The sequence below is a fragment of the Danaus plexippus genome, chromosome 26, assembly GCF_018135715.1.
Source record: "Danaus plexippus chromosome 26, MEX_DaPlex, whole genome shotgun sequence".
Lineage (NCBI taxonomy): Eukaryota > Metazoa > Arthropoda > Insecta > Lepidoptera > Nymphalidae > Danaus > Danaus plexippus.
Window position 1 is genome coordinate 580,196 of NC_083554.1, and position 26,772 is coordinate 606,967.

Here is a 26,772-nt window from a genome sequence, read left to right on the forward strand (position 1 = left end):
GCCGCTCGCGCACCCTGTATTCAGTTCACGGCCGCTCTATTACCGGACGTCTATTTCGGCGCATAATATACCGAACGGTGCGGAGGAGCGATCAGTTGGTGGTGGGCAGGTGCGACCGAGGCCGAGCGATGCGGCGCGCTCGTCCCCCCTGACGGAGACATGGAGCGCCGCCGGCCCGCGCGCCTCGACCTCGCCGACCCCATGACCAAGACCGTGCGGCGCCGCGACCGCCCGCGAGAGAGATGGCTCCTCACTCGCAAGACCTGGAAGTACATGTCCGATGCCGGTCGCCGGCTCATCCCAGACGGCGCCCAAAACCGCGCGGACGATGTGCCACGGATCGAGGCCTACTTCCAGGAGGTGTGCCAGCGGGAGCCGCGGTTTTTGCTATGGAGAAAGAGCTCTTACCCGGGAGTGCTGCCGAAACCCCGACGCAAAAAGAGAGCGCGCGGTGGTTCTGTGAGGGCACGTTCGCCTTCGGATGACGCTCCGCCTCCACCCACGAGGCCCACCGATCTCTATATTCCTCACACCTCGGGTGGCCGCTTTGATATCGCTAAGCTACGGCGAGATTTTTTCGCAGCGCCTCCCCCTTCTCCGTCCTCCACTGGATTTCCTTCAGTCAGTGCTACTTTTAATACTAATAATAGTGCTATTAAGAATGGATGCCCGCATCCATCTATTTCTGAGGATGATGAAGGAATTTTAGTAGATTTACTACGTAAGTACCTGAAAGTTGAAGATGCTAGGGATCCACCTCGTGTGTCAGAGTCTGAGGAACTTATCCGAGCTCTGCGTGACTACCTCAAACGTCTGTCGGAACGTGAGCCTACAGATTCCGATACAGATCCCACGCGAAGAATTCTCCGTGAAAACCTTGGTAGGTACTACCTCCGTTCTTCCAATAGAGACAATACAGTGCAAGATTTATTGAACGATAAAAATTTGTTGAAAAACCTGTACCATGACCTTCGTAAACCGAAGCCTTATCGTGGTGGCAGGAGTGGCGGTGGTCCGAGTTCGCTCGGGTCTAGTAGTGGGTTTAGTGCATCTAGTTCACGTAGCGTGTTTTTTGGCCGAAATTTTGGTGGTTCAAAGTTTAACGATGAGAACTGTTCATCACCACCAATGTCTCCTCCACCTCTTATTGAAGTTTACGGCGAATCGATGGAGGATAAACTCGTCGACGTTGGAACGCAAACACTTCCTATACCTGAGGAGGTATTACAGGAGCAGGAACGAAGTTATAGAGAAAAGTTGGAAGCCGCTACGGCTCCAACGAGTCCAACGAGTCCACCTCCCGAGAGAAGACCTCGGCGACGTTCCAGCGTGGACCACGACGACGTCTCACAATCAGTCAGCGACACCATCAAGCGGTATTTGAGGATGGCGCGCAAAAAGAGCGTTGACGCTGAAAAGACTGATCGCTTCAAGCGTATAAACTATGATAAAAACTTACGCAACATAAAACCTCGTCAGCAGGGTGACGTTGACGACGACGGGCCTCACAAGGGATGTCAAACAGATGAGGCTTGGATATTAACGTACAGAGATTTACAATTCGCGTCTGTAGCATCGACCCCGACCTCTCCTCCGTCCCCGTCTCAGTCGCACTCTTTTCTGTCAACCCTTTTGGGTCGAAATGCATCAATGGCTCCTAATGCAGGTGGCATGCAAAAGTCTCGGTCTTCGAGCAGCGTGGTGCAGAGCGTCAGTAAGCGACTCTGGCGCACGAGGAGCCGATCTTCGAGCCGCGTCGCAGCATCATGGACGCCTCAGGTCAGTCGATTAACATTACATACTTATATTTGCTGTTTGTCTGTCCCATGCGACTTGTTTAACAAGCGTCTTCTAATATACATTCCTATTTAACTGATAGAGCCTATAATATACTAATATTTTGTAGCGCGGTGATAATGAATCTGCAGTTGTAATAAAAATACTTTGTTGCCCAAACTGTTAACAAAACATCTACAATACACATTGTTCCTTCAAAAATTATGAAAATCCAATAGTAAATTAAATATGATAAATGAATTAAAGTTATGAATGATTTAAGTCTCATATTTGTATGTATATTTTTAATACTGTGACAGTATAAATTTAAACCACGTATTATTTTTATACGTTCCTTTAATTGAATTTTATTGAAAGATTTTTTTGTGGTAGTTATGTTATTTTACAGCTTTTTAATAGGACCAAAGATTTCAGGCTCTCGAATTCATGCTTCGCCAAAAATCTCGTAGACATTGCGTAGCTCTTGTAATAAGATATACTACATGCTAAGTATATGTCTACATATTAATATATTCAGCTTTTTCATCGACTTTGTATTAATTATATACTATAGTAGTTAAGATAATAATCTCCTCGAAATGTTTCACTTTCTAATTTTCTAAATATCTACTTTCCAATTAGTGATATATTTTTGTCAATAAAATAAATGAATACTTAGATGCTTAGTTCATATAAATTTACTTGATATTTAATAAAAAGTAAGACCTGACTTGAAAATCTTTTCATCTCTCTACGTTTTCAATTCCACTTTTTTCCTACAGAAAGACCAATATAAATACTTCTGTAGACATGTCTCTTGTTTTGGATATATTTTACATAAATATTTGAAAATCTAATTTCTGTATTACTGAAATGTGGTCCAAATTTAATTTTCTTTAACAAAATCTTTGTCAATTTAGTCACAACTAGTTTCTAAAATACACACTATATTGAGTGAATATGTCTGTCTTCGTTTTAGTGCATCCGAAAAATATTCTTAGTAAAAATAATATTAAAAATTTGAACATTTATCGGATCCTCAAACAGTATTATTATTACTAAGAAATTAATAAGTTTCTGATTTGTATGACAATTATTTTGTTTCAGTTTTCAATATATGAACGTAATTCATTATATTGAGATTGTATAGGTTCTGTACATTAAATAAAACTGTAATTGAAATGTCAAACAAAAATTAATTATGTATGGTTCAAAATCATAGATACGAGCAGAATGTGAACCTGATTCTTTTCTAAATATCAAATTCCAGGCGCCTTCGCTAACTGAACCGTGGAGTCCTTTTTCGTTCGCGTTAGAATAATTAATGTTTATTTATTTTATACAAAAACCGCACTAATATCCAAATGAATAAGAAATAATTGTTTTAATTAAGCGACGAATTATCTGATAATTGTAAATATTTCTTAATTACGTCAACAACACACACATTAAATAAAAGATTGTAATGTCGGTGAGCTTCCCATACATGCTAACTTTATATACAACAACATCGAATACATTTAGTAAATTCAGTATAAAGTTTATATTAAAATAAACTCTGAATATAAGAGACGTGCCATTTAATAAATTATTTTTAAATTGAATGTGTTATTATTGCGAGATTTATGTTACGGGCGACGTAGCCTTTGATGTTATGGGTTAAGTTTGTTGACACCCCAAGCATACGTCGTTACGATCTGACGACATATGACATAGATTGCACATAACATATAACGTAATATTGTTTATATACTATATCATTAACGGATGAAAAATATTCCTTTATATATTTCTCTTTGATAGTGTATTACGTGTCGTTCAAGACGTTTATTATGAATGACTGAATTGATAGCTCAGGAAAATATTTAAGGGGTATTTAATATTGAAATAGTGCTATTAACTATGTAAAATACTGAAAGACGACGAGCTAACAGAAAAGGTAAGAAAACGGTACATCTAATTACCTAAATATAAAAATATATCGATGATTAACGCAACGGTAAGTAAAAATATTTCAAATATGAAAGTTATTACTACGTTTAATAAATCATCAAAAAGATACTTCAATCCGGTAAACAAATTCTTAAAAAATAATGCGTATAGATCGGTTGTTCTGAGTCATTCGCTTACTCACTCACTCACTCAGAATACGTCGAGTGACGAACTATTTTTATGTCAGATTTTATATCTCCAAAACTATTATCTTAATATTATCGGATCGTCGATAAAAGATTTGATTATAACTCCCATAGAGCTTCGTCTTTTTATAGATTCCACAGCTGTGTTCTAGTACACGTCATACCTTTTATTTATTTAAAGGCAATGCAACTTTTTGTTCTTATTATATTTATTTAGATACACACTTCACTTATATTTTATAAATGTTGACTTAAGTACTATCATTCATTTTATATCTTAGTACTAATTCAATGTATCAATTATCGTTCTCTGCATTTATTTTTATATGTACGAACAGAATGGTTTTTGTTGGACAAATGAAATATCAATTTAAAAATAGTAGTATGTAAGTTATTAGGAGAAACTAAGAATAATATTTTGTATTTACTAGAAGAGTTTCCTTACGCATTTATTGATAGAATCTGAGCCGTCGCTGGTATCCGTAACAAACAATATGCAGCGCGTTTGATATACTTGTGATATTACGTAATTATTGACAATAAGTTACAATTTTTCATATTTAAATGAAAAATACGTTAAAAAAAATGAAGACAACGGTTCTGATGTGAAATGAGTGATCGTTAACTGTTAATAGTTTAAAAGAAATCTGAAGTAAACAATGTATTTTTTGATGTTGGACCTCCGTATATACTGGTCGGGTTATGTAATATTATCAAATCTTATTTGTGACCAATTCACAAAAAAACTCTATGGAATGAAAAAATAGATCTGTAATATTATAATTTGAGTATCTTGAACTGAGAGACTCCTCCTTTCTAACAGCTGGTAAACGCTCACTGAAGGGTTTTCCGAGTCATTACAACTCTTCCAACATAGCAATATTTTAATCTGTCACCTCTATAACCACTTCATCAACTTTGTTAACAATAAACCTTTAATCGAAAGGTTTGATAAACATTTTTACTTTTACTAACACTGATTTAATATTCTCAGATATTTTGTTGATCAACTCATTATTTCTTTCATAATTTTTCCAGGCATGAGATCTTTGTTAGTATTATTTTGGCCTTTCCCCTATAACATTTTTAATACCACAGATAATGAGACGGATTATTTGCAAATCTATCTGAATCATTATTTTAAATGCTTAGCTTTTCTCGATTAGATCATCATTTAAAAGGAAACCGTTTTGAAAATGGTTTATTTTATTTATGAGTTACGGTTGACTTATAATTCTTAGAGAATTTCTGCTATGACAAAATTTTATATTGGACTCCTGTGAAATATCTTGACGGAAGATCCAAACATTAGACAGATTTTTCAATTTGGCCTTAACATATTAAAACTGTTTCCTTAAAATCTGTAAGAATAAAGATACTTTCAAATAATGCTATCATAAAAAGATAACCATTAATATTAGCTTGTATTTACCGCGTAAATTTTTTGGAAATGGTCGTCACAACGTACCTAAATTTAAAGTTCAATATTTGACAATTCTCAATCGTGCCATACTTTTTATCTGGGACCAACTTTTCTTAGATTTAAGCAAAATATTTGGTATTGTCACCTTTACATAGTTTAAAGGCTTCTGTGATGTTTTGAGTATGTTAATGTTATTTTTGTGCAGGGCAGTTGTTGCTGGACAGACGGCGCCGGGCGCTGCGTGAAGCTGACGGACACCTCGCTGCTGTCTCTCACGGAGGTGGAGAGGAGGGCGCTACAGCAGGCGGCACTGGCCAGGCTGCAGCAGCTCAACCTTGGAACTACTATTAAGATACCTGAGGGTTAGTACAACTAGCAACTTGTATGAGAGAATCTGTTTACTAGATTTGAAAATAGAATATAGAAAAAGGAAACTTTGACAGTTTTAGTTTGTGTTCTGAAACAGCTTTAATAATACTTTTTCTGTTTTTGTAAAGAAGCTAAGCTTTTTCCATTCAGTAAATTAAAACTACTGACTTTTTTATATCGGTTAATCTGAATACCTTTGGTATTACGTGAAAAGAATCTCAGTACACCCTTTTCATATACATACATTTTGTTTCGTTATCAAAACTGTCATTCATATAAATTGAAATAATATTTTCAACGAATGTTACAAAAACTTGTTTTTCGCGAGAACCCGTCACGAACTACTTAAATAAACATTTAAATATTAATATAATTCTGTGACAGGAAATGTGAACTGTTATACTTTCCGGCTTTAAAATCGTACGTATTAATGAAGAAATCAGTTCGCATAGCCAGAGTTTCGGTAAAATTACATACTCGAAGCGAGACTTAACGAATCAACTTTCAGCATATGTCTTATAAATTTTAAGCTTTCGATATAATCTTCTATTCTGTATTTAACTTCTATTCCTTGAATTGATATGGATCATAGTGATTGTGAACCAGCACACATGTGTTCGGTTCATTTAATCAACACACGAAGTCTTCCAAGTATTGTTAGTGTGCATATTTTTGGAGATTACTTATAAGCTTAACTTAAAAATACGCTTACATAACTGAGCTAGGTTCCGATCTAAATACGGAACGGATTTGAAGTTTAACCTACAGACTTGATCTGAGACGAACGGAAGGGTATCAAATTATTATATCAAATCTAGAATTTTTCTAACAAGATCATATCTTTCACCGAACAAACTTAACAATATATTTATAGTAGACAAATTGTCATAACCGGGGATTATGTCACAACAGCATAAAAACTAAAACGATCCCGTCTTAATAACATAATAAGTCTAAATTGACATAATTATTAAAATAGCCAACTGAAACTCATTCGTGTATCACTTACGTAATAAAGCCTCAGCTAGGATTTGTTCGAGTGTCCCGGTGTGAGTTAACAGTAACCCATCAGTCAGAACTTGGTAGATTGCCAGTGTTTTATCTTTTACCTATTAGCAGAGATTTACACGGGTTTAATAATTCCTGTCATCGGATGCATGGGACGGCATTACTCATTTCAGAATCGACGAATGTTCTTACAAAAGAATTGTCATTGATGAAAGTTAGTACAAAGAAATCCAGTGATACATTTTGATGTCAATTGCTTTTCTGTTTTCATTTATATGATTATTATATAGTAAAATAACCCATGTACCCAGAGGATTGGTTTAATGCAAGTAGCGTATTGAAAATCTTTCCTGGTTGATATGAGATGTAGCTAGTCTAAATATATCAAGCAGTATGTGTACGGAACGTAATGAAGCTAAAAAATGAAGGCACAGGTGACCCAGTGGAGCGTCTCTATAAATACACTGACACATGCAAGACATGCGCTATTTGCAAATGACCGCCTCCAAATATACACGTCGTCCATCTGTTACGCGAGCGTGACGCCGAGTGACGTCAGCGACACCCCACCTCGTAGCACAGGCTATACAGGCTGATTGAAAGGATTTGAGGCACTGGAAGATATATATCAGTCGTTATATCGATGTATCTAAACTTGAAATATTAAAATTTTTGACCGATTCGTGTCTCTGAGTACTTTAAATACACTTCATACCTTTGCTATTTAATTTGATCAAAGAATAGTGAATACTATGTATGTTTATCATAAATATAGCAACCTTCTTATTGCTTATGTTTCTGGTATTATAGATATTCTATCTCAATTTACGCGTACATTTACTTGATTTTCTCATCTTGTATGACGTCACTGTGAGGACTATCTTCAGTTTGTATCTGGAAATTAGGGAAAACTTCATCCTCTAATCACATTCGTTTGTACACACAGTGACAGTAATACAGCCTTTGTCCCCATAATGTTAACACTGAGATTTTATTCAACGGTACTTGAGTGGTTAGCTTTAAGTTAATGCATTTGAACTGGTTCGGACTATGGATATATGATAAACGCTGTATCTGGCTGTAGCTGACAGGATTCAACGTCATCTTCCTTCGTCTACATCCCCGATATGTCAAATAAAAAATTGAATATTTTTAACAAACAAAGCTAATATACATGTTAAACTTCGCTCTAACGTAATATTTTTAAGGAAAATGAAGCCTGTAAAGACCAGTCGTTCTATTAAAGAACACTCTCCCTCTTTCTTTGGTGTTATCATGTTATAACGAAATAATCGTTCTCAAATAAATATACATATTTATTCATTATAGCGCCTTATTTATTATTTATATAATACAGTGAGGTTTAATACAGTTAAGAATATGCAACTACTGCAGAGCGTAATTTATGAAATAGCTTTGATTTTAATTCGGTCTACACATTTAGGTCAATATTTTAATACCCTTTTGGATGTAAGCAGTCCTTCTTTTATGTTCCTGTATTGGCGATTATTAATATAATAAATACTAGTCGGCTCCAGTAACTTTTTTCGTCTGTGCTTGCCAAGAAGAATGAGTGGACAAATATTCTCGGGCTAATCCATCCCCGTCAGGAACCGAGAACTCAATAGACTATAAGCAAATACTTGAATTATTTTTGACGTCGCTGCGTATAATATGGTTTCGATTGTTATAAAAATAGATATATTATTGTAAAAATAATTCTATATAACATAACAGTTGGCAGCGCTGGAAATGTCTCTTGAACCCATCACATGATACCCGATGAGTTCGTTAAGATTATTTCTGATTACCTCTCGTTGTAGGTGGCTTATAATTTTAACGTACTCCGGACTTGGCAGAGGCCGCAATCAGCGACTTGTTTGTTTATCACTTTTAATTCGGGAATGTTAACATTTTTATATACATTTTTAATCCGGGTCTTGATCATCCGTTGTGCGATTTTAATATGTTTTAGATTAATTTTTAATTCGATTAATAATTGGATCATGTGACGGGTAAGAAGAACCGATTCTATGTTAATGAGATCTATGTTATTTATTACAATGAATACACTAATTCCAATTGACTGAAGTGTGCCGGTAGTTGAGGCTTTAATGTTATTTAAAAATTATAACACAACCTACAGACTAACGAGACAGTTTTAGATTTGTAGACAGAACATTTTTACCCAAACAGAGAAAAATAAAATGGCCCAATGAGATAGTACCATGTAGAAAACGTAATATTTGCAGAAGTATGCGTACATTTAGAAGTATTCTCGTCCGAGGTAGTAATGTTTATTAGTTACGAGTCTTACAAACACGTCTCTCCCGGACTGTCTACAGTTTAGTTTGGTAGATCGATGTCAGCATCTCGATAACAAACGTCAATCAGAACTGGTAACGTGAATCGTTACGTGGCAGTTGTTGTTCTGAAGATATATAGAGCTTGACTTTACGATATCTTGTGGGAATTATTTTACGCTCGTCGGCCATTAAGTGTCTTTTTTTATATTAGTTTTTTTTTTTTAGTTTTTTTGCATCTGTTTGAAAGCCTAACCAATAAAATGATAAAGGAGAGATTGATCTAAACTTAAATTTTTATTTAAATAACAAAATATTAAATAATATACTAAGAAAATCTGGAATCAATTTAACATGATAAATAAGAGTAAGAAATAATCCAAATACAATACAACTTTGAATATTACCTACCGTATTTTTGTGGACTACATTCTCAAGTACAAAACATAATGTTGGAAGTGTGTACACGTCGAGTTATTCCTATAAATAGAACATTCCGACCCATTATCTTGCGACACAGCAACATTAATATTAAAATAGTAATTGATGGAGGTAACATTTAAAAAAATAACATGAATGTATTATAAAAATGTGTTTGGAAATCTCTATTCAATTATCATTCTATTTCAGTTCCCAAGCTCTGCCACTTACCAACATATTTCAGATCCACTCCAAGTGAATAAAATACGTTCTAAACAATATTTATTCGACACTATATAAAACAAAAGCTGGACTTGAATCACGGACGGATATTTTTACGAAGACAGATTACTTCGCCCACGACCAGCTAGCGCCAGACTCGAGATTATCTGATTATACTGTCATAGTAACAAGGAAATGGAGAACATTATAGGTGTAGCATAAAAGATAACGGGAGATAACTGAGAATTAATCAAAACTTACATTCGAAGATTCATTTCATTATTATTTATTTTATATTTATTTAAATTTATGATCTATCACCATAATATTTATTCTGAATGAATTGTATCATTAAGAATGTTATATTATTATAATATTTGAACAACCAGACAGCAGGTTTCTAACAATAAATTATTAATTAAGTCAAGGTCGTTTCAACAACGTAAATTTACGTCTAGTGAGGGAACATCAAAAACAAACTAGTGATTTCAATATATAAATAGTTTTTAATATAAATTTATTGCAAAATCTTGTTACTCGGGTTATTTCTGTCGTTCACTCTATATTCGTGTCACAAAGCTCTTAGTGTTGTCGCTAGTGATTTGTAAAAACTTTGATTTAAACGAATAATGATAAGTGTTTATTTTGAGCTTAAACAAAAACAACACGCAATCATTATATGATCGAGTTCGGTTCACAACGGCTTTTATACGAAATCAGTTTGAAATGTATTCAACAAGAATTTCATAGATATTGCCAAATACACTAGATTTTATACATTATACCTATATAAGTTAATCATTTATGGTATTCTTTGTATCAAAAAGACTATTTCACATATAAATTGTCAAAATACGTAATGATTATCGCTGATGTGATCGTGACGACACTGACACGTGACACAATGTTTGTCTCCGCTGGTGACTGGTGACTGTGAGAGGTCGCGCCCGTCACGGTATGCATTTTCAATCTAAATTCTTGTTGGAAATAGATCAGTTTTTGTCATCCAGAGAATGTTAAAATCTATTCTAAACTTTGTTTTAATGAAATTTGTTTTATATAAAATAACTTTGATGCAATTTTGTACTATAAACCGTCAGAACTTGGATATATTATGTATTACCTAACTAATAAGTAATAAGTAATATTGCACCTATAAATGCTTGCAATTATTTCATAAATATAATGAACGAACACATCAGAATAACGAAATAATTTTTTTCATCTACAAGTTGTATATTACATGAAGTAACGTGACACAGACGAAAAATGGCGCTGATGTTTGTTAAGCCATCTAATTATTAAACACAGATTATTAACTCATTTTATTAAATTAACTCTGTGATCACCATGTTACATATATGACTTTGTCTATAGACAACATAGACAAAGTCGCGGTAAAATATTTTTAATACTATATGTGAAATAACAACAGTTAGATTACATTAAGCATTAGTCGTTTTAATTAATTTGTTTTCGATATCAAGTCTGTTTTGATTGAAGGATGCTTGAATCCTTCCGTATCAATGTCTCCGACACTCATCAAAACAAGTGTCGTGTTGCAAAACGCATCAACATCTCTTTTGTTTACTGGCGGATTTTTTTTTAAATATCTTTTATTGTTGTTCCTTGAAAGCACGAAGATAAAAATTCGATTTCATTGTTTTCCTGTTGAGTATTAAAATAGTTTTTGTTTATTTTGATCGTGACGACTTTCAGTCAGAGAAAGATATTTTACGTAGAATTATATTCTGAAAAAATATAATACGTAGGGTTTTTAGTGCAGCGTCATAGCATAGGAAGTAATTGACGACTTGAAATAGTAATATTTGCAACTTTCGAAAAACAGCACCATTTTATAACACCTATCTTATTAAACAACCCAATCTCATGTCCAGATAACACGTCGACAGTAGCGACTAAGCCGAAGCGCCGCGCCTACCTTCTGAAAAGGAAGGCGCTCACCACTGGCTTCTTCGACCAGCGACCCAAAGACGCTGAGAAGGAGAAAGGTAATATATCATTTAACAATACATAAATCTATAAAATATGTATTAATTTTAACTTTATTCTGTTAAAGATTAAGTGTAAGTATTATTTGCTTACAGCAATCAACTTTATAAAACCTGCTTGTCTTTTATAAAATACAGGCCAATCCATACTAATGTTTATAACGTTTTAGTCACTCATAATTCTTTGATTCCCCGTACATAGGAACAATCGGTTTGGAATTGAATTTAAATTATTAAATTCTAGTCTGTTGGCTGGTTGTCAAGGGTGTACCATTGGGTTTACCATAGCTGGTGGGTGACGTATTGTCGGTTAATATGAATATCGATGTCAATGGCAGTTAGTGTATTGAGTTGATTAATTTAAATAACACTACTGGATCGATCAATGAGCGTCATTTGCTTAATACAATTTTTTTTAAAGACATAATAATAGATTGATTGTATAGTGATTTTCTATGAATGTAACCTCAAACTAATGTTTTATGTTTCAATTAATATTCATTTTAAATCTTCTCGGAATACAGTTTGAGCTTGTAGGTACTTAGACTAGATAATAATTTTATTACATATCATTTCTCGTTTTCTTATTCGTTTTATTCTGTTTTGAAGGAACATAATCTTTGAAGGTAGTTTGTGAAATTAATTTATGGATTTAATTAAAGGTTCTTTGGGACATTTATCACAGTTATCATCCTTGTGTGTGAAATCCTCATGCAACGTAATCGCCAAGATAAAATTTCTGACACCTTAAAATGAACTTAGTTAATGTTATTTGAATATTAATAATGAAAATGCAATGAGTAAGACACAATGTGTAGGATCATATAAACATACTTACAGCACAATATCTATTGGTTTACTAACCCAAATGTTACAGCATCCAAAGAAACACCGAACCAAACATTCCTCTCAAACAGGCCGACACAGCGACCTTGAGCGTTCATTTTGTTTAAAACCAATCCCCCTGGCGTTATTCCGTGGATTGTAAAAAATGTAACAATGTCCAGAAAATATCTATTCTTATACGAACATTAAATAGAAGTAACGAACATCCGATTGAGTTATAATTGGTCTCGTATAATATAATTCAGATGAATCAGCTTCACGGCATTTGGTATATGTATTGTATATATATATGTGTATCGTAAAATACCTTCATTTTGTATACGAATATTGTGGGTATGTTGGCATTTAAAAATTATTAGAATTATTTAATCATTGCCAAATATTATTGCACAAATTACTCACTATAAGTCTACAAATATTTGCGTTAAGCGATAAATTCACGATAGTAATGTGTGAGGATATCAAAATATGTGTACTATTTTTATACTTAAAGAAGAAAAAAATTTCTAATGCATTTAAAAACGTAAATTCGTATTAAAGTTTAATGTTTGTTTCGACTTAAGTACTTTGAAAACTGTTAAGATAACTTGAACAACTTTGTACGATATCCAGAACATCTCTCGTATGGACATGTCGTTACAAATGTTTTATGTCGAACTAAAACTTTGAGTTAAGGAAGTCACAAGTTGGATGTTACCAATCCCCAAACTGTTTAAATGTTATGTATTCAGTATAGTCCTATACTTGCTTGTGGCGTTTGTCCCGGAAAACACTACTTTTAAAAATATATTAAATACATTTTTGTAAACACAAAGTTATTATTAATTCCAGTTACTGTGTTTTTTATGATTTTATATAAAACATGATAAGAGAAAAGAGTAAGAATAGAGACATATAAACATAAAGCTGTTATAATTCATAGTGAATAAAATGCGAACAGTCCGCGTTTACGAAGATAATAGAGCTTCGATATCACCATCACAAGCTGGATGTGAACCATCTGTTGTGCTCTTTGCATATTTAAATATAAACCTGAAGCTAAATCTGGACCTTAGTCAATATAACTACGAAATAAAGATATAAAAAACAATATTTATACATTCGTAATATGATACAAACTCTTCGATATTTTTTTTTCTTTCTACGTAATATTCTGTGATAATTTTAGACGATATTTGTGCAAAATCGAACTATTGTTTGTTTACCAAATATCAAGCCGGCACGTTGATTGTAAAATAGACGCACAAACAAATTCAATTCAATCAACAATATAGACACGTTCTTGTGAGATACTATGTCGTTGCAGAGCCATGGATTTAGATTAGTTAAAGAGGTCCGTCTTATAACCGCGTCGTATAGAGCATGGACGAGGAGTGCAGGAGAGTGGGGAGAGTAGTTTAGTAGTTTTATACAACTGTACAATCAGAATAGAGCGTTGACCACAGCAACAATAATGACTAAAGATGTGAGAATTTGAAAGTCTTCGTTCCGAATAGTGTAGGCGCCACGTATAAATAGAGCGATGTCTGTTCGTGAGCTTTGTCCGTCATCGGCTCTATATATTGTTATGCGGTAAACAAACTTTGACTTGCTCCGAACTTATATATTTTATTGATATTTTTTTCATAACCAAGGTCGGGTTTAACTGTCCAAAGACACGTCAGGATGCTTTAAACGTTACACTAAAAGTAAATTGTATAATATCGTAATGCTTACGAATAATATTGCTATAATAACTAGAGTAGGTGCGACTGTTCATTTCCTAAATATATCGTTTTATTAACTGACGGGTATTTTAATGGAATCTAAGACACACAGATAACGACTTGTTATTAAATATATATTGCGTATAATGTCAAGCGAACGAAAACGCGGTTTAAACTGCTGGACATTAAATACTAGTTTACTTCAAAACCTTTATTACAATAAAACATTCAATGCTAGAATTATCTGTATGGATTGTTAGACAAAATTAAATTAACGTTAGCATCAAAATTAGTAAAAGCTTTATAAATATAAATAAACTAAATCAATAGCAACAAGGTTGATTTTTAATAAATCGTTATAACGTTTTGGTGAGCGTATCTCAGCTTTGTTAAAGTGCAAAGGGCGTCTATTCCCGACTGTTTATTCGTGTACAATACTTCAGCTACTTCCGCAAAGTTACAGAAACTAATGGAATCTGGTTCAAAATCAGCACCAACACTCGCATGATACTTTAGTAAGGATTTGTCGTTTTTTAATCACAAGTGTTTGAAGGATTTAATAATGGAATTTTGAATGTTAAAATCATAAAATAAATAGATATATAAATAGGCTAATGAACATAACGTGTACTATATTATAATTAAATTTATTTATTATAAGAGTAATATAACTTCAATGGACAGATTTTCTCCAGATGTATTAAACGGGTTAGAGTGAGCTGAATAGTGTAGGTATGTGTGATCAAAACGTTGAGTAAGATGAGTTCTTTTTAATTACCAACAGCCAAGATATGTGAGTGCTGACAAACGCGACCTCAATTTATATTGTAATAAGGTAAAACGCTGAACCTGTTAGTTGCAGCGACGAAATTGGCAAATGTTCAACTTATACAATAAAACACTGAGTTTTAAAAATATTATCGCAATGGACATTTCAGAGATCTTAGTTAATGGATTTAAACCGGTGTTAAATATGCCTTCTTGGGTTTGTGGGTCACTAGGGCTTCGTTTTTCGTTTTAATTCGGGCTGTGTTATAATAAACGTTAGGTTACTAAATGATCCGCGAACACGTCCTGAACACAGAGCCCATTTTGAAAAAAAACATCATCGAACTTAATGTCATTGAAAAAGATAAATTTCCAGTGAAAAAGTAGGTACGTATGTTAATGATGTCTACGATTGTTTTCGATATAGGAATAATTTTTTTATGTTGATCAGAGTAAAAGTAATTGTTGGGAACAGATTAAACAAAAATTAATATAAACAATATAGAATAAAGGTTTCAGTTTCAAAATATATATAAATTTATACATAAACATAAACAGCTTCGGGACATGATAGTTATTTATACTTTCTATAGTAAAATGTTTTATCTCATTACAATCTGTAAGAATTATTTTTTCAAATTATGTCTTAAGAAGTGATTCAGGTACATTTGATTTGAGTACAAATAAACCTTAAAATTAAACTGATTGCTTTTTGTTCAGAGTCCACGGGCAGCGTTTTCGGCGTGCCGTTGTCTCAATGTGTGGAAACAGAACGAGCTCTGAGGAGACAACATGGAGGTTCCAGGGCGTCTCTGGCTTCCATTGGAGGCTTGGAGAAAGGAGACGATGTGAGTTAGCAATATAATAAAATAATTTGATATTTCTATAAGAATATTTCTGCTCTGGTTTCCTCTATCAAAGAGGGTTTCTGGTAGAGATATCTATTAAGAGTTAAGTTATCATTGGTCCGTCGTATTTATTTCATAATACTGTATTTATTTCTACTTTTTGGTATATTAATATATAAATACAGTGAAGAAGTTTAAGAAATAACTCCCAACACACATTTAAAATTTCAAACTAGAATTATTCATAAGACTAGGTAGCAGCCCCGGCTTCGCACGGGCTCTTTACAAAAAAAATTGAAATAGTCTATTTAATTTTGAGAATTATTAAACTTATATTATGATAACCTTCAAAAGATTCGCCCGATTTAAATGATTTAAAAAGTAATTTACAGATAATGATGGAGGCTTGAAAAGGAAGTAATTTGTTTTGATAAGACTTAATACCATATTTATGTAAATAGTTTTCCAATAAACGCTTTAGGAATGCCCATTTTAAAAGTTGTAAATTGGATATAGTACGTTCTCCTTAAGGTATAGACATATGTCACCGCGGACTTTTCTGTAGACTTATATAAGATACACTATTCCACCATATATTATTTTGTTATATCTCAAAAACTTTAGGCAGCGTTTTAGTTAAAAGCTCTCAGACGGCTCATGTTTCCCGACATCTTCAATAAATACCGTTAATGTACACAGAAGTAAATACAAAAACTAAACAAATTATGTACCTAAATACTAAAAAACCTTCCTTAAAAATCACGCTATCGAGTGGTGATAACTGGTTTATAATCGGTGCAGTAGTTTTTCCGTTTGTCGCGAACATACAGACAGACAGACGCGGCGAGGGACTTTGTTTTATAATATGTATTTGTTTGTTTGCTTTATATTGATATTGATGACGATACTTCAGTAAGTGATGTTAATTCCGATTATCATTTAAAAATCAACATCGATGTCCGGTGAGAGTTTCATTCTGCTCGAAGTTTCAGAAAATATTGTATATTTCAAGTACTACCGAGAAACTGAAGCCATTCGAATCGTGTGAAAATTTAAATGACTATGAGTATATCGCTATAAATATGGATTTATACCGATATATGAAGCTGTGAAATTATTTCGTTTGTGATATAAATGCTTGTCAAATCTGAATAACGTGAGTAACGTGCCCGTGAAATTTATCCACGTGCCGTTCATCTCTCAACGCGGCTCGCATAAACCTAGCGAATCCACAATAGTAGCGTTTGAACAGAAATAGAAATAGCACTATACTATTTTTATTGATACTTATTATAGCTTCAAGGTGTGGTTAAAAAATGTTCACAAACAGGTAATGCTCAAAAATATGTCAGGATATGTGAGCTCTGACTGGATCTCATTTGTTTAACACCATAATAATATTATTATGATACATACGAGCTATTTACCAGAAAATAAATATTAAGTCAGGAAGGAGAACAATCATTACATTTTCTTCAATACATATAATAATATTAAACAAGAAAAATAAATATATATATTTTGTAAATAAATCAATGAAATATATTTCGTGTTTATTTCTATTTACTCTATTGATGGTATGTCGAGACTTTTTTTAACATATTTTACTATTTATAATCTTTCACCTTACAACTGGACTACAGAGTCAATAGCCACACTACATAGCAAACGTCTACAAATTTTTCATTTTTAAGTGTAACGATGTACAGTGTACACTTAATACAACATACAAGAACAATCTATATACATATAGTTACTATATACAGTAACATGTAATTTGAATTTAGAACACCTTTCTTTCGTCTTACACACATCTGTATTAAAGAGTCCATGGTCTAATGTTGGTTCAGGCGTCTATGGTTATGTATTTTGAATTAGAATATTTGACCCTTCAGGAACGTAATATTGAGGTTTCCATCAAATTTTACTTCTTTAACACTTTGATAATATAGTCGCTTTTTGCTATTAATGTAACTTCAACTGCTAGAACTGTTAATCGACTTTTTGTAGGTTTAGATCATCCCCGTTTTTCATCTACCATAAAATTCGTAAAAAAATATAATTTATCCTAAGTTTTATCTTTTAAGAACTTTAAATGGGTCTTTAATTTTAATCAAACTTTAATTATTGTGTTTCATGAAATTTATTCGAATGTCTATAACTACCTTCAAACAATAAAACAAAAGTTTCTTGTTCATTGTTTCTGTGGACATTCTGATATATTTCAACGTTGATGACTGACACGGTCTCGGAAGTAAGTATTACAACAATTTATTTGCTCTAAGCCGAAATACAAAATAAACGGTCTCGATAAATTCGATTTTCAACTAACTGGTGCACATAAATTATTGCAACGTCACAATATCCAGTCTAGTCGCCCACCAGTGTTAAATGACCTCCGAATCTGAGGGATAACTCGTTGTACTCGACGCACCTATGAGAACAGGAGTTCTTTGGTTAATGGTTGGAAAAGCTAAGTGTTTTGGCATGCGATATTCGAGGTGCAGAAATAGTCCGCTACTGAAAGCCAAGACACGTAACAGTTTAGTTGCACCTGGACCTATCCACTATTGGACAAATGTAAGGAATTCGAGATAGACATCGGATTGTTCAGATATCGGAATAATATTGTCCAAGAGAATAATCTGAGCGCTGTTGGACGGCGGGAGGTGAAATGTTTGTTTGGAGTACAAGAAGCTTTCACGACTTAATAATGTACCATCTGTATTGTATGGATCTGAAAATATGTTGAAATTCTCCGTTCGAATAGTTGGCACTTTTGAAATGAGACGTCTTAATAAGAACGTTGTATAAATAAATCATTAGAGCAAAACATGTTCTCCGAACAAAAGCAATCAATCATAAAATCTAAACGTAAAACAGTAAACGCAAATCGTCTCGTTAGAGGTTGCTTCGTATTAAGGTCTTATATCGTTTCTAAGTAAATAAACAGTTGCAAATTGAATAATTGCGTTTTACGTCCGTCAGTCGCGCGATTTTAGCACTTCTGGCTCGATTTTCCGCAAAACACCCGTGAAAATATACACATAATGTTCACCTTTGTTTTGGTTTTATGTATTTAAAACAGATTAAATTATTAGTTTGACGCACAGCCGCGGCCGAAACGTTTTAAAGGGAACGTTAAATTTACTGTACGGACATTCCTCGAGACAACTGCTTTATGCTTGCGGCACATTTAATGATCCGTGAAGTTCGGCGAAGATGAGTATTTGTCTTAAAATCTCCTGTTATATTAGCTTTCATTCCGGTCCTTATAGACTCTGCAAAGGGTCATGGTTAGCGTATATTCCGAATTTGATACCGTTATTTTAATAATAATTAATATTGCGATTTTACTCGTCTGTAGTTTTTTCTAATTCTTTAATTTTTATTCATTTATTACAAGAGATGTAAGTGAAAAAGAAAATTTCGGTTGCAATGTGCTGTACTGGTCACGACGTTGTTTGTAATTGTCAAAGCATTTCACTAATACCAAATTGTTTTGATGATATGAATGGCATCCTATAAATGGTATTAAATCTCAAGATACGATCATGGGAAACGACATGAGATTACAGACGAATTGACATATATTCTGAAGGAAGTTAGAAAGACCGTGTGTAATATGGAAGCTGATGTTGACAATGGCTAATATTCAGTACTGAGTAGACGCTATGCAGACTATGCAGATACTGTAGGCGGAAACATATCACTGAGCCAATCGCCTGTGTGTTCAATACATCAGACTACTGACAGCTGTTTTGATTTATGTCCGTATGTATGATTACAGTGTTTGGTGTATTTCTCTGTATTTTGAATGATCCCTGTTAGTCTGACAGTCGATATAGTATTCAATACATCTGTTACTCTTAATGTTAACTCTGTTTTTGAACTAACAATTGTAATTGATGAGAATATAAATTTTTCCTAAAAAATATTAATTTTACATTTGACATGTAATAAATAACAGGGAAATATTTATTTTACACACTGCATAAATTTATATCAAGGGCAGACGTTAACGCGAAAACATATTTTTCTTATTTCTTTTTGACCTTCAAGACATTATTGTTTTTCCTACATCTGAGCTAAATTTGATTTTTCCAGACAATACAAAAGGAAGAATGTTATATTAACAATAAAGAGCTGATAAAGGAGGTATGTTGCCTGTAAGTAAAGGTATGTTGAGGTATCTCTATCAAATAGATGGGGTTGTTGACATAATAGATAGAAAATATGAACTCAAACATCATATGAACGATAAACTTGGAAGATAAACTATGAACATAATTATATTGGTAAATAAATCCACGTCTTAACGAACTGTAAGGCTTGTACACAAATGTCCACTTGCCTCCATACTTTATACAGCAGCAATTAACAAAACAGACTATAAAAACTTAACGGGCCGACTCCGATTTGGACGCAATAGGTCAAACTTGACGTAACGGCACGTCATCATGACGTACGACGTATCTGGTTACCTGAGCGGCCTTAGTGGATGGTTTCATTAAGGTCACGATAATTTTATCGTATGACGCTCCAGCATCCCGATCTTAAGACTGAAATAGACGAGCAACGCCAGGCTGTTCTTATTAGATGGACCTTACTGATGGACTTAGTACCAAAAAATATAAATAAGCCAATATAAAATCGGGTACGGGTAAAAAATTGTTGTATGATAGAAAGTAGGACTGTTTGATGAATGTCATTATTGATATGAGTGTTATGTAGTGTCTTTGGTCAAGGCCAGTCAGAGGATTCAGGAAGACTGCGAAATGCTGATATAATGCTTATAACCGATACGAAAGACCACACGATTAAACTGATGCTAGAACAGCGATGACATCTCATTTCTAGTGTGGTCTTTGGAATCTTTTGGTTCTCAAGCCCTGATGTTCGTGCCCCTTAGTTACTTGTTATAAGATATGTGTTCTTTAAATTTTCCATATTTGTCTCGAGCGTAACATGTTAAGATTAAGCTCTTAAAACTCAACTATCGATTTATATAAATGTGTTGTTATGCTTGTTATTACCTGTCGGTGATAAGTTGCTATTATTTTAATTCCTATTTATTTATAGAAGACTACAAAGATTCCAAATTTAAATTACTAAAGAAACCGTCCTATCTCTGTAAAAGTATTCTAAATCTCAATGTTTAATGCAAAATCAAGGCATGTGCATAAAAACGCTTGTTCTGTTGACAAAAGAGATTTATTCGCTATAAAAATTCAACATTTGTTTACGTGTAAATCACAGTAAGTGCTACGCTTGCTGCTAGCATACATCATTTCATCCGTAAAATTCTGCTTCAATAATGCTAAGTGTTCAATCAACTTGATTGACTCTAAATACTCTTCAATTCATGAAACAAGAGCATTAACAGTATTCACTTCTTACTGTTTTTGTGATTTATAATGTTGTGACGCAGTAAATACATTTTCTGTTATCCTCTTCAACGTACTGTTGTATACGTTACATATACTCAGAATACTTGAAACATTGTATTTCTAAATACATCATTACATATCTTTAATATGACGAACTAATTGAACAATGTATATTACAGTATAGACTTATTTGCTGAAATGTTAAAAATTTATTTGATATTTTCAAGCTAAAGAATCTATTATTGTAAGTCGTTATTGATGTAAATCTGCTTTCAGAGTGAATCGTGTGACTCCGGTGAGTGGGGCTGGTCAGGGGTGGACGAGGGCAACGGAGGGCCGAAGGTCCCCGCGTTAGTATCTTCTTGTCTGTCCCACCTCCGAAGGCACGGTCTCGACACACTCGGGCTCTTCAGAGTGTCCGCCTCTAAGAAGAGAGTGAGACAGGTAGTTGCGTTTTCTTTTAATAATATACAAAATTATCATTAAACCTTAACTAACCTAACCTTTATGGTTTCATATAAAAGAGATAATGTATTGAACAATTACGTGAGGAGGTATCATAAAGGTCTTTGGAAAATTATTTTAAGTGTTCGTCATAACCTACAAAAATGACTTAAAATTCCATTTTGGTTTGATATAGGCAACTAATATACACATAACAATCATTTAAAGATGGAATATAAATTAAAAAATTATATTAAATTAACTCATAATCATTTAGTTACAAAAAACAATTTCTTTCGTCTGTTTATTTATTTATGAAAAAAACAAGAGGAAGGATGAGATATTTATAAATATATATGAATGTTTTATTAGAGCGCGTCGTCAAACGTCCCATCAGGTCATTACAACAACAGCAAATTTATTTACGGACTGTGAAATTGGTTTCGCGTTAAATAGCTGTTCTACATTTTATTATAACTTTGGAATGTCTAATAACTCGACAGCCAAAGAAAGGGTTCGTGAAATAAGCTTTAGAAAGCATTTGTTTTATTTAGTTTTACAATTCTATTATTCTTCAATTATACATACCTTTCATTATTATTAATATCGCCGTTCTGTATTAAAAGTATATTAAATATGTTCAAAGTATATAGTGATAAATCATTTTTGTGCTTAAATATTTAGCGCTAAAGAGCATAAGATTGATGGTTCTAGCACTCGACTCCTGAAACAATGTCTGCTAACGTAAACTTTATTTCGCAAACACACATTTAAAGCGGTTGCTATGACAGAAAATATTGTAGTAAATCTATCCAAGGCGAGTTTACAAATCATACGTCCATACACGCGCGGTGGGAATAAAACATCTATCGACCAAATTAGATGTTTTTAGACGTACAGCAAGCGATCGATTTTCATAGTTGACCCGGTTATGATGGACTATTTGGACTGATCGGATACTTTGTGATAGATCTCGTTTTATGACTTAACCCTTGACCTTTAACATACCAAGGAATCACAAGATTTTACCTGAACTATTTTTTGTATTATATATTTTTGCACGTATTATATTCAATTGCTTCTTTTAAAGTATGTATTCGATAAAACATTTCAGCTCCGCGAGGAGTGGGAGCGAGGTCAGGAGGCAGCTCTAGACGCGGCAGTATGCCCCCACGACGTAGCCACTTTATTGAAGGAATTCCTCAGGGATTTACCAGATCCATTGCTATGCAGGGATCTATATCCCGCATTTCTACAGACTCAAAGTAAGTTATATTTCATGAGATCTGGGACTTTCGCGAGTATTCACTTGAATGAAACTAATATTTCCGGATTACTTCGCGTGTTTTATTATTTTTAAAAACAACACACTCCCGACGTCTCGAATAATTAGTAGCAACCGTGATCACGAGCAGACGAGGTTATATTTTTCGATATAGTTATATTGTAATATAATTATTTTAGTAAGTTTAAGTATGTTTGTCCATTATCTAAAATTGAGCATAACGTTATCTATAAATATATTAATTTTTCAACTTTCGAATATAGAATGTTCATTTATTTTCAAAGTTTGCAAATAGGACAAGTACAGAATTATAAAGTATCAGTAAGTTTGTAATGTACTAATCTCAACTGATGTTCTGTACTCTTTATTTCCAGAGATCCGTAACCGTCGTCTTCAGTGGGAGGCGCTCCGTCTGATCGTCCAGCTCTTGCCGGCGGCTCATCGCGACACTCTCAGCGCACTGCTCGCGTTCCTCTCGCAGCTGGCATCACACGCGGGGGACGAAGACACCCCCGGCAACAAGATGAATGCCGCTAACCTGGCCACCATCTTCGCACCCAATATACTGCATAAGAACAAACCCAACGAGACCGCGAGGTGAGAATTGATGTTTGTTATGAGAATTTTCGTATAAAATGAATTAAACTTAAACCTGGCACGTCTTTCAGAAAGTTTTCGATGTTCTAATTTGTTTCACAGTCGAAGGTAAACAGATCCTCGGCGGAAAACTGCTGTGAAAACAAATATTAAAATATATTTTAAACTAATATTTATGACTAATATTTAAACTGCATTGTTCTTGATGAACTGCCAAAATAAATACAAAAAACGGGCTGCGTGTGTTCTGTGGAGACGTCTAAGTCTCTTTCTGTAAACACGTGGCACTAGGCTATGAGTAACATATTTCATAGAATGGTTCTTCCGCTATATATTTATATCCATTACATAACGATTTATGATTTCTGTATACGTTTTCCTTTACAGCATATGTAAATGTCTCACGTAGGACAATAAAACTCGTTAATATGAAACGTGATGCTATTTATCATTAAAAATAACTTCAGTGCGGAGCAGTTGTCGGAGAGAGCTGACGTCATCAACGTGGTCCGCACCTTGGTGGAGCGACAGAGTGAGCTTTGGTCGCTGCCGGCCGAACTACTACATGAGGCCTACATACATCTCGCACACCACGCACCGGCAGGGCTTGACGCACTGCTGCTTAGGAGGGCAGAGTAAGTATACCTGGTGGGGGATTGAAGGTAGCTCGGGAACATCAATAGGTTGTAATGCCTGAAGAAAATACCAATAATTGATTGATTGGGTTGATTTGACCGTTGGCACAAGACCGAGAAGCCAAGATGACGGCTGAAAAAATTAATTTGGTTAGTATTGTGTTCGTCTTTAACTTATAATAACATATTTCAGAACAGCAGCAGAAAATGAAAAGGCCAATGCAGAGGGCGCCAAACGTCTTTGGTCTCGTGAAAGCTTCCTCCACGCGGCCGCCAACACTGTCCCCGCTGTCTCCAGGTATAGAAACTAAAATCCCAAACTTATAAGTTACCTGCCGTTAAACGAGTTTTTTTTTTAATATTCTGACCAGAGACAAGAAAACTCTGAATTTGGTAAACAAAATAACTTGAATATGGAAATGTTGAATTTCATCTTCAAAGATCTGAAAGAATTTGCTACGTCAAGCAGGAAGCTGTTCGTTTATTAGATATAAAAGGAATTGTCAGCGTGTTTTGCAACAAATTTAAAGTGTTAAGGAGGTTAATCGTATCTGTTATTCTAGCAGGAGTAGTGTGACGGAGGGCGGGCGGGCGAGAGACTCGGACGCCTCCTCCGCATCACTGTCTTCTGCCGTTATGCTCATGACCAGGTAAGTTGTGTTCGGTATGTTAGTGAAAATATGACATATTACTGTACCAAACAATGCAGGAATCTAAATTCAAAATGAGTTTTTTTTATGGAGTATTTCTATTCGATTACATTAAAATCATTTGATTCGGAAAATAAATGTGTTAGAGAAAAAATATTTGAAGGTGTACCAGAGTTTGCAACGGCGCATTGTAGGTTTATAAATTTATAGCTGTAAATTGCGACGATTGATAAATATAATGAAGTGTGGGTACACATCTGAGCCGGGGAGAGCAGTTAGTAAGTTGCTACATTAATATAAATGTGTATGGCTGAGACAATACAACAAACACAGGCAGGAGTCCAATGACGTTAGAAACAAAACGACACCCCATTAGTGTATGAAAATGACTATGGATTCGACCTCCGGATGATCCTTTAATAGGAAGGAGGATTAAAAGACCTGGACATTTCAGGTTACGCAGCAGCGAGGAACGCGCCAGCAGTGGGGTGGTGAGCGGTCACAGGGACTCCGCCCCGGACTCCAACGACTCCAGCGACTACAACGAGGTCAGAACCTCTCTTGATACTTAACACACAACACGTCCTAACTCAAGTCAGAAGAAAGCGCTGGTCATAGTCACGGAGATTTGACGAGTACATATTTTTAACACAACGATAGTTAAGATACCATAATATACAAGTAACAAAATTAAAATTGAAACATCGTGGTGTCTTTAAGTTAAAGATATTCTTTTGATAGATTGTTTGTAAGTTAACATCAATGTATAGGTTAATACATAATGAGATGTAAGACTTTCTCGAGTATTCATTGAAATGAAATGAATATTTCCGGATTTACTTCGCGTTCCTAATTTTTTTTAATAGAAGACGTGATGAATGAGTGAGAACTTCTCATCTCGTCTTCGTGTTGCGGTTGCAGCAAATGAACCGAAACGTCGGGAGAACGTTGTTAAAAATAGTAATATACTTGAAAAGAATTTGAAATAAATGATATAGAGTAGAGAATCATCACCAGTTTGGTGATACTATGCTTGCATTATAACAATCCCAGGTGGGCGGTGTGTCGGAGGACGAGCTGGTGATCACGGCGTCGCTCCACATCCCGGCGCTCCGGCGTCGCTCCGTGTCCTCGTCCAAGCGGGACTCGGCGGTGGGCTCGTCGTCGTCAGCGGCGTCTCCGTCGTCGTGCTCGCCGCCTTCCTCTCCGCCGCCCCGACCGGCGCGGGACATCGACCGCCTCGTGGGCCTCTCGCGGTAAATTTACCATATACTTATCTTCAGCCATAGCACACGCATATGCTTGTAAGTTAACTCCTCCGTCTAAACTCAAATAGAACTAAGATACTATGTAGTAATATGTTTAGTATTTTTATTATTTATAAATATGGATGTCTTCCTAATTGAAAAATATGATTTTAATTAGAGACGTGGTCGGTTTTGTGGACTTATGACATTATGCTGTTGGTTTTCTTAATAAAATTCTTTCAAATTATCTTTATTAGAGTAACAGACAGCAGTACAAAGTGATCGATTGGATGTTTTTATGTGGAATAAATGATATGTATATTTTCAGTGAACGGAACACTTCCGACTCCCGCGCGGCGGTCGTTGGTAGAACTCACGAAGAAGTGACAGTTTCAAGAAGCACACGCGTGTCCAGACAGGAGCACACCGTACGGCGAGAAGAAGTCATCAGGAGAGAAGACCAGAACACGAGGAAAGAAGATCACAACGCCAGAAGAGAAGACAAAAGAGAAGGGACGATGCTTTACAAAAGAGGCGAACTCATCTCAAGCGCGAGGACGCCGCCCGCATGACAGATTGTATCACACGCTTTTATACATAAACCTCTACTTATCACGTTGTGTTTTATTTATATATTAAGAGGAATAAAGTATTTCTACAGTTATGGATTTATTTCACCGACTTT

The 26,772-nt window shown here is 34.6% G+C and overlaps 1 protein-coding gene across 2 annotated transcripts; it reads left to right on the forward strand.

Moving 5' to 3' along the window:
• LOC116774346 (rho GTPase-activating protein 6) lies at positions 1 to 26,751 on the forward strand. 2 transcript variants are annotated; one of them, XM_032667052.2, is made up of 13 exons: positions 1 to 1,779; positions 5,543 to 5,699; positions 11,558 to 11,671; positions 15,712 to 15,839; positions 21,506 to 21,673; positions 22,788 to 22,938; positions 23,333 to 23,555; positions 24,023 to 24,190; positions 24,384 to 24,488; positions 24,757 to 24,840; positions 25,295 to 25,388; positions 25,894 to 26,096; positions 26,416 to 26,751. In XM_032667052.2, exons 1-13 carry the CDS (start codon positions 160 to 162, stop codon positions 26,657 to 26,659), a joined length of 3,459 nt encoding a protein of 1,152 aa, XP_032522943.1. In that variant the 5' UTR covers positions 1 to 159; the 3' UTR covers positions 26,660 to 26,751. The 2 variants fall into 2 exon arrangements, with proteins under 2 accessions (XP_032522943.1, XP_032522942.1); XM_032667051.2 differs by having other exon boundaries at positions 2 to 1,779; positions 24,754 to 24,840.
• The last annotated feature ends 21 nt before the right edge of the window (positions 26,752 to 26,772 follow it).

Coding starts and splice junctions, on each gene's coding strand:
- LOC116774346 (XM_032667051.2), top strand. CDS start 160: ATGGAGCGCCGCCGGCCCGCGCGCCTCGACCTCGCCGACCCCATGACC. Junction 23,556..24,022: donor AAACCCAACGAGACCGCGAG/GTGAGAATTGAT, acceptor AAATAACTTCAG/TGCGGAGCAGTTGTCGGAGA. Junction 26,097..26,415: donor CGCCTCGTGGGCCTCTCGCG/GTAAATTTACCA, acceptor GTATATTTTCAG/TGAACGGAACACTTCCGACT.